A 9212-nucleotide genomic window follows, 5' to 3' on the forward strand; every position below is an offset into this window, starting at 1 on the left:
GAATAGGGCGTATCCTGCTGCCTGAGTTCCCCTTGAGTTCTCATGGGATTCAGACAGTATATATTTTGGAGATAGAAGCCCAGTGGAGGTGGATTTGGGCAGAGAACGCGGATTTGGGAGAGAACGTGGATTTCCCCAGAACGTGATTGTAGACGGCTGGTGTGAGTTCGGGAATAAAGAGTTGCTGTTTGAATCTACAAGCTGTGTGGTGGCTCGTGATTGTGTGCCCAGCCAGACTGCGGCAAATAATATTCCATTGTGTATATGTACCACATTTTCTTTATCCATTCATCTGTTGAAGGGCACCTCGGTTGGTTTCATAGCTTAGCTATTGTGAATTAAGCTGCTATCACCATTGATGTGGTTACTTCACTATAATACGACCAGCCCTTTATTATTTATTTATTTACTTATTTATGATACCCAGGATTGAACTCAGGGGCACTTAACCACATCCCCAGCCCCCTTTTGCAGGTTACTTAGAGACAGGGTCTCATTGAATTGCTTAGGGCCTCGCCAAGTTGCTAAGGCTGGCTCTGAACTCAGAATCCTCCTGTCTCAGCCTCCCGAGCCACTAGGACTGTAGGTGTGCACATCGCACCTGGCCAGTCCTTTATTTTTGAGACCTAGTGTTGCTATGTTGCCCAGGCTGGTCTCAAACTTTCAACTCTCCTGACTCAGTCTCCCTAGTCACTGCAATTACAGATGTACACCACCATGCCCATTCTCATGTTAGCCTTTTGACTGGTCTGTGAAATTCAGAAGTCTCAAAGACTGTAGGATTTGCAAAATTCTTTCTTCCTGTAACATTCTATGTAAAACATCTTCCCGGAGCCTCTTCCTGGTGCCAGCCTTCAGCTCTGGGTAATCCTCAGCTTCAGGCCAACACCACTACAAGTCCTCCTTCATCCAGTGGAACTGCAGTCCTCAGGAATAGTATTTGCAATCTTCCTTACCTTAATAGTGACTCCAGGTCCTGCTCCTTATCACATTTATAAGCAACAGGCTATAGTCACTACTAAAGCTTCTCTCCCTCACCTTTAGGGATTACCAGTTCCTCAGGGAGGTCTTTCTTGGCCATTCTTTCTAAAGTTGCTAACTCCCACTCCCAACATACAAACACCTTCCCCGCTCTGCTCTATTTTTCTTTTAGCACTTAACACTATCTTAATAAGTAATCCTGTTTATTGTGTCTCTCTACTATAATAAATAACAGAACTAAACTATTCCAGATGTCATCACAGTAGTAACAAAACCATCTTCTCAGACTCCAGTGTCCTCTTCCTATTCCTTGTTTCTCCAACCCACAGACTCCTCCAAGCAGCAAAAGACTTCACCTTCCTGGGACCACTGCTCACAACCATGTCCCTTAAGTGATCTTACCATATAACCTCAAAGAGCTCCCAACAAAGAACCTTCTGCACATGGCCTCTCATACTTCCTAACCCTAAAGATGCTTGTAGCTGCTCCCGCTAGGCCCAGCAGCAGAGCCGTGGTAAGAGAAAGCACCAAGTCCACCAGATCCAGGTTTCGATTCCCTGCTGAATGTGTGGGCCAGCCCACTCAGGCTCACCAGCTCCTGAAATTTGGAGTGTTCCAATTTTAAGTGATTCCACATCCCTGATCCATTTTTTCCGGGAGAGGTAGTAGACTTTAATGACACAGACCAGAGGATTGCACAAGTTTTTAATAATAACATATTAATACTGTTAAACAAAAATAACACGTGTCCTCACTGGCAGCAACACGTATATATATACATTCTCTTCCTCTCACATCAACTCTGAGGTAGGAGGTACACTGGTTAAAGAATAAAAATACTCAATGGGCTGTGCATGGTCCAGACCACAGGCCCACAAGGCACTTGGGCAAAAAGCAGCCCCTGGAGGAGCCAAGGCTGAAACAGCTGTGCTAAGACCCTGGAGGTGCTGGCAGGGGCTGTGCAGAGTTGGTCCACCAGCCTTTGAGAGCCTACTCAGGATTGGCTGGAGCAGGCAGAGGATGAAACTATAGAGCAGCAGCTGGTTCCACAGTTAGAAAAATGTTCCCAGCACATAAAGTGCTCTCAGTAAACATTTGTTGAATGAACTGAACAAATGGGGTAGTGCAGGGAAAAATTCCAGAGAGCCAGCCCATAGGTGTCCTGGGGCCTTCTAGGCAAGATGAGGAAAACAAGGGTGGCATGGCACTTCCACCAATTACTTGAAAGGTGAAAATACCAGCTATGGGAAGCTCTGGGACACCAGCTATACTGGTTGGGGAAAAGGAGAAAAGTGTCTCCTACATAATAATTGGCACCCTTGGCCCTCCAGGGCCCAGGCCTTCTCATTCTATTACACTGTGAACTCCCTAGGCTGGTCTGACCCTGCCTCAAAGGACCCCATTCACCTCTCCCTTCCCTGACAAAGCAGCCTGATCCTTAGCCTTGGGGAAAAAGTTCCGAGCCAAGTGAATCATGCGCCTGTTCTGAGGCAGCTGACTGTGTGGCAAAGGAGAGAGACTTCGGGCCCCATCCACCCGGTCAGGCTCCCAGCGGCAGCTAGGGTGGAGCCAGCGGTAGTAGACAAGGCGCAGAGCCAGACCTAAAAGTAAGCAGACACCGCCCAAGGGAAGCCACATGTGCAATGGGAGCCAGGTGCTATGAGTCACCCAAGTGACCGCCAGCAAAACACTGTCACTTAGGAGGAATGCCAAGTGAATGGTGGCCCGGCCTCGGGTATGGCCCTCAGATACATTAAACCAGGAGAAATAGAGGATGGTGGCCACTGTCGCCCGGTACAGCCACTCAGAGGTAGGGCCTGGCATAAAGTCTGTGCCCTGAAGCCAGATCCAGAGCAGCAGCACCAGCCACAGGCCCAGAAAGTGCAGGGCCACATAATGAGGGAAGAGGGCTGAGAACAGGGCCACCGCCAAGACTCGGGGCCCCAGTAGTAGCAGGTTCCACAGGAAGTAGATGACAGAGGAGCCCAGGCTCAGGAGGGGCTTGGAGGGAAGGCAGGTGCGCAAGGCCTGGTGGTAGTCCAGCAGTGCCCATGAGATGCCCAAGAAGGATGTGCAGATGCTAAGCCCTATAAAGAATAAGAGGAAACAGGTGAGCTCTGTGAGCAGCCTGCCTAGCATCCCCAGGCACACAGGTACCCTGGGGGTTCTCCTAGCAGCCCTGAGTTGGGTATTAGAATGCCCCCACTTGTAGACGGGAAAACTGCAGTGCCAGAACATTCAGTGAGTTCACACAACCAGAGGGCAGGGATTCAGTTGTGTAGCCTGACCTCACCAGGAGGCTTTACTTTAGGTGCTATCCTGGGACATCTTTTAAGAATGAGAAGGTATGAAACTTGGCACCCTTCGGCCTTGGCTGCACCCTGAGCATCTTCTAAGGCCCCATAACCCTTCCTTTCTCAGAAGAGCTTAAGCTTTTCTTGGGTCTGAAAATCAGTTATCAGAAAGGGGCTGATTTCTCCATGTCAGAGAGGTCTTTGCCTGCAGCTGTCCTCAGACTAGAAGAGATGTCCCTGTGGCATGGCAGAAGTTCTCCTCATTCCCCTCTGCTCCCTTCCGTGGACAGCATGACCCTGGACTTGCTTTCCCAAGATCCAGAAGCTGACGATAAGGTATTTATCCCACATCCTCGTTGCCCAACCTGGACTGGAACCCTAGGACCTCCAAGGAAAGATGGAAGCAGTCCTGAAATGTCTCTAGAATGCTTCCTCCCCTTTCCCATCCACCTAATTCACTCAAATGTTTATTGGGAACCTATCATATACCCATCATATCTGTGGCCATCCCTGTCTCCAACTACCCACCTTCTAGGTTTGAGCAGGGCTAAAGTTTTTCCAGTTTGTCCAGCATGCCACAGCCTGTGACTTTTGACAAGCTTGTCTGGTTTATTAGTAAAGCCAGAAGCACATGCTTCACTTCCCTTGACCCACTCCTCCTCACCCTACAAGCCCCAGCTTGAATATCCACTGGGGTCACCCAGCCCACACACTCCTTGTGTCGGGTATCTCTATAATACCCCACCCACTTCTGCATGGAGTCTGATCACACTAATTATTACCTACTTCCTTATTTCTAAGTTCTTGGAGGGTAGAGAACAGATTCTGGCTGGACACAGTGGTGCACACCTATAATCCCAGCTACTAGAGAGGTTGGGACAGGAGGATTAAAAGTTTGAGGCCAACTTGGGCAACTTAGTAAGACCTTGTCTCAAAATTAACTAAAAAAGGATGGGGATATAGCTCAGTGGTAAAGTGCTTGCCTAGCAGGTGTGAGGTCCTGGGTTTGATCCCCAGTACTGCAAAAGGCAGGCAGGCAGGCAGGCAGATTTTGCTCACCTGGGATAATGTTTGCTAAATAAAAAGTTGAGAAATCAGTCTCCTCCACCCAACATATGGTATAGTCTGTCTCCACATGGCTCTGGTCCTAGATATTTTAGCACCTTAAAACAGGAAAAAAAAAAAAAATGCACCCAATGAATGCTGACTGACCCAGGCTGTCACTTTACCTTTTATACCTCTTTCCTCTGGTATAAAGTGAAGATGGACTCCTGTGTCACACTAAAAGTGATGGCAGAGTGGGGACTGGGTTCTTTGGGAGGCTGTGGCATTTTTAGCAGGGGGCTTCGGGATGTACTGGGGTGGCAAAGGCAAAGCGGAGGCACTGGACTCTGAATGAGCTGTGAGTTGGAGTCTAGCGTGGCCACCCTTGACTTTGGGCAAGTTACTTCCCTTTTCCGAGAAAGCCTCCCAAGACTCCTTACTACACAAACTTTCCCAGTGGTTGTTGAGGCTCTGCCAGCCTCCGCCACCTGCCTCTGTTTTCCAGTCACTCAGCACATTTATTGTAACTACTTGTGTTTATAGTCACTCATCCTGGCTGGGCAGAGGCTCCGCGTGTCTTACTCACTGCTGTGTCCCTAGCACAGTGACAGGTACAGAAGAGATGCTCAATAAAAACTTGACTGTATGAAGGTACTCAATAAATTGTTTATTGAATAACAAGTTGCTTATTATATATCAGGTACCCTACATGCTTTATCTAATATCATCAAAGTAATAAAAATTATAATTAAGATTTATTATGTGCCACTGAGCATTATATGTAGCACCCCATTTAATCCTTTCATCAGTTCTATGAGGTAGGGTTTTTTTTTTTTTTTTTTTTTTGGTACTGCAGATTAAACCCAAGGGTACTTTAACACTGAATTACATCCCTAGCCATTTTTATTTTTCATTTTGAGGCAGGGTCTTGCTTGCAATCCTCCTGCCCCGGCTTCCTAAGCAGCTGGGATTATAGGCATATGCATTGCATCTGGCAAGATCATACATTATGTCCATTTTTCAGATGAGGCCAAACTGATACTCAGAGAAGTTATGCAATCTTCCATACTTATGCAGCTAAAGATTAACTTTAGATTTGAACCCAGATTCATTGCCTAAAGTTTGGTCTCCTATTTTCTCAACAGTCATTCTAAAAAAGCAAATATATTGCTGACATTGAAGGGAAATTCTGCTAATCCATAAAAGGAGGGCGAGTTGCTGGTCTGGTACTCACACTGGTAATACTCAGCGCTGCCACTCTGTAGCACGATGGCCAGCCCCAGTGTGAGTTGTGGCGTCGTTTCCAGGAAGGTCTCAAAGAGCCGCAGCATGCTGATGTCCAAGGACAGGAAGTCGGCATAGGCCAGGTCAAACTCGGAAGGCTCCTCCTGCTGCCACACCAACAGCCCCTGCTGCAGCCCCTGCAGGCATCTAGGCAGTACACACAGATGCCCACAGGGCCAGGTCAGCATCCAGTGAATTCCTCAGCCTCTTACCCATCTGGCAGATGCAGACAGTCTCCGATCCTAACTTGTCCACTCATATGGTAGAGGGACTTGGGCAAGCTACCTAACTTCTCTGAACCTCATCTATAAATTGGGATAAACACAACTTTTAGTCCTGCTAGTTAGGCACTGCCCCAAGAGCATCACAAACCTTGTCCTGTTTACCCCTCACAAGAGCCCCATTTTACATCTGGGGAAATGGCATCAAAAAGCTGGGGCTGGGGATATAGCTCAGTTGGTAGAGTGCTTGCCTCGCATGCACAAGGCCCTGGGTTCAATCCCCAGCACCACAAAAAAAAAAAAAAAAAAAAGCAGCAGCAGCTAGCAGTGAGGGAATCAGAAAGGGACCCAAAACTGTTTGAATTTGAAAGGCATGCTATAAAGTTGTCCAAGGCAGTAGTTCTCACTTTTACTATGCCTAAGAATCTCCTGGGATCCCGTGGGCAAGGAACTATGGAGAGCTTCTGAGCATGGGCAACACGGGATCAGATTGTGCCCTAGAAGACACTGGCTGGGGCGAGGAGGAAGGGTGGGAAGAGTTACAGTGGAGCAGAAATCCCATTTTAAGAGGATGCTGGAGCCAGGCACAGTGGGACACACCTGTAATCCCAGTGACCCAGGAGGTTGAGATAAGAGGATTACAAGTTCAAGGCCAGCCTCAGCAATTTTGCAATGCCCTAAGCCACTTAGCAACACCCTGTCTCAAAATAAAAAATAAAAGGACTGGGGATACAGCTCAATGAAAAAATACCCCGGGTTCAATCCCTAGTAACCCCACCCCCCCAAAAAAAAGAGAGATTTCTGAAACAGCCCAGGGACAAATGGGGGGTGCAGGGCTGGCCCAGATGGGTGGGGATAGAGACTAGGGCAGAATTAAGGTTGTCCACACAGGCCTCAGGGATTAATTGGCCTGAGGGGACAGTAGTTCTGCACCCAGAACTGATCTCACTTGGCTCTAGGGGGAGAGTCCATTCCCTCCATGCAAATTCATTCATCAGATGCCAGCTGTCACTTGCCTGTATAGACCTGATAACACACTAAGCGACAGGCAGGCAGGGCTCTGTTGGGGCTCTCCCTCACAGGAGCTTCTGCCTTTGGTCCTCTAATGCCTCAACAGAAGCCCCCACTTCAGCCTTGTCACGAGCAGGAACAGAGACCCTATTTTCAAGCCAAAAGTCAGCAGAAACAGGAGAAGGCAAGATGCATGAAGCACTCATGAACGCAGGCCCAGTGAGGCCTCCCAGACAGTAATACTGTGCCCCTCCATATCCCTCTGGGTTTTACTGGTGTCTCCTGCAGTCCCTCAGGAAAAATGGCGACATCAAAGCTCCTCTCTCTACTTCTGGAGACTCCATGCAGCTTTGTCAAGGCAAGATCTGAATAGAATTTGTAAAAATGGACTCCAAAGCAGATTTCGCCTCCAGCCATCCTAACCCAGACCACACAATGAAGTCCTGACTTCTTGGCATGGCTCTGACCCTTTGATTTCAGTTTCACTGTCTCTACAGGCCCCTGCTAATTCTAAAAAGGAGCATAGTCTGCACATATTTTCGGAGACCCAGCCTGTGCCCAGCCCTGGCTGGCTCCAGGGGTGTTAGATAAGTCAAACTGCATGATCTCTTTGTTGTTGTTATTGTTTTAATGGTACTGGGGATTGAACCAGAGGCACTTTACCACTGAGCCACATCTCTAGTCCTTTTATTTTTTATTTTTCGTTTTAAGACACGGTCTCACTAAGTTGCTTTGGGGCTCGCTTAGTTGCTGAGGCTGGCCTCAAATGTTTGATATTTCTGCCTCAGCCTCCCAAATCACTGGGATTACAGGAGTTCATTAGGGAGCCCAGCACACCTCTGCCCTCTTGCTCCATCTGGGGATGGGAAGCCAGTGTTGAGGGAGAAGCACACAACTGGGAAAGAAAAGGGGAGAGGGAATGAGCATGCTCTGGGGGTTCAGGGCTGCTGAAACTCACAGGGTGGCCCACATAATCATGAAGCTAGCTGACATTTGTTGGATGCTTACACTGTGCCAGGACAATTTACAGGTGTCATTTCATTTAATCCTCATAAAAGAGAAGTAGGCATTGCAGCAATGAGTAAACAGATCTTGAGAGGTCAGTGACCTGCCCAAGGCCCTGCCCAGGACTAAAAGGCACAGCAGCGCTGAACAGTGCCAGCACAGCCTGAGGTACCTTCCTACTCCTTCCATTGACTCCTCACAACTGACCTGCCTGCCAGACCTCTCTATCCGCAACTGCCTCTTTCCATAGAGGAGAACACTGAGGCTCAGAGAAACGCAGAAAGGAAGTCACAGGTGGCATAGCCAGACACGGACTCCAGAAAATCTGACTGCGAAGCCCTCTTTCCCTCTTCCCTGAACACCGCTTTCCTTCACCAGAACCTGACGGGTAGGGCTAGATGAGCTCTGGGGACTCTAGACCTGGATTCTCTTTCCTTAAGGGTCTGGAGGCTCAGCTGCTGAGATCTGGTTCCTCTTCTGGCGTCCATCCTCTCCTCCCACCCCCTTCAGGGTGTCAGGAGTCTCGCCTCTACTACTAGTAGCCCAGGTGCAGGAGGTACCGATCTCCCTCCCCTTTCCGAGAGCGCGGCGCTCACCTGTACAGGTAGCCCAGCTGCAGGAAGTGCAGCAGCGCCAAGCAGCGGCCGGGAGGCTGCGACTCGTGCAGACCAACGGGGTCTGCGCGCAGCCAGACCCAGCTAAAGAGCTGCAGCGCCACCGATGCGAGGACTAGCAGCGCCAGCACCAGCGCGGCCCACAGGTAGCGGCCGCTGAGCGCATACTGGCCGGCGGCCCACAGGTCCGCGCCCAAGTCGAGCAGGAAGGCAGCGGTGCCCAAAACGCCCAAGATCAGATCCCGAAGGAGAACGGCGCGGGACGACCAGGGCATGACCCGCCTGCCTCTGCCCGTTCCCTCCCCTTGCCCCTGGGACCCACACTCTATCCCAAGGTCGCGGTCGCAGGAAGGAGGCGGGAGCAGCCTTTAGGGCAGCCCCGGGCCGGGGCCTGCTGGGCGGGACTTCCCAATCCCGCCCTGTCCGGGGAGGAGCGAAGCTGGTGTATTGCCCGAGCCCCCAAGCCAGCCCTTCCGCATCCCAAAAGGCGCTCCCGAATCCGGTCCTGTCGCCAGCCTTTGGGGTTTCTCGGACCAGCTCAGTGGAGCTGCGAGGGCCAGGAAGACAGATGCCTTTTGCTTGGCTGGCTTCTAATTGACTGGTTTTACATTCAGGAGCCTGGAGACTCCAGAAGGAGAGAATGGCGGGAAAACTAGAGCCTAGAGTCCAGGCAACAACCGTGATCCTTTACGTTTACATTATTGCAAACCCCAACGAGGGCGGGGCGCCGGGAGGGAAAGACATATTCTGACCCCTAA

The 9212-nt window shown here is 49.9% G+C and overlaps 1 protein-coding gene across 1 annotated transcript; it reads right to left on the minus strand.

Moving 5' to 3' along the window:
• Positions 1-1669: 1669 nt before the first annotated feature.
• On the minus strand, positions 1670-8991 carry Xkr8 (XK related 8). The gene is made up of 3 exons (XM_046468625.2): positions 8437-8991; positions 5554-5750; positions 1670-3068 (listed from the first exon to the last, which is right to left on the minus strand). The coding sequence occupies exons 1-3, from the start codon at positions 8727-8729 to the stop codon at positions 2371-2373; spliced, it is 1188 nt and encodes a 395-aa protein (XP_046324581.1). The 5' UTR covers positions 8730-8991; the 3' UTR covers positions 1670-2370.
• Between the last annotated feature and the right edge of the window lie 221 nt (positions 8992-9212).

This window comes from Marmota monax, unplaced genomic scaffold, assembly GCF_021218885.2.
Source record: "Marmota monax isolate L192 unplaced genomic scaffold, Marmota_monax_Labrador192_F-V1.1 WCK01_AAM20220418_F8-fsc00008, whole genome shotgun sequence".
NCBI classification, from domain to species: Eukaryota; Metazoa; Chordata; class Mammalia; order Rodentia; family Sciuridae; genus Marmota; species Marmota monax.

Coding starts and splice junctions, on each gene's coding strand:
- Xkr8 (XM_046468625.2), bottom strand. CDS start 8,729: ATGCCCTGGTCGTCCCGCGCCGTTCTCCTTCGGGATCTGATCTTGGGC. Junction 5,751..8,436: donor CAGCTGGGCTACCTGTACAG/GTGAGCGCCGCG, acceptor TGTACTGCCTAG/ATGCCTGCAGGGGCTGCAGC. Junction 3,069..5,553: donor CAGCGCTGAGTATTACCAGT/GTGAGTACCAGA, acceptor TATTCTTTATAG/GGCTTAGCATCTGCACATCC.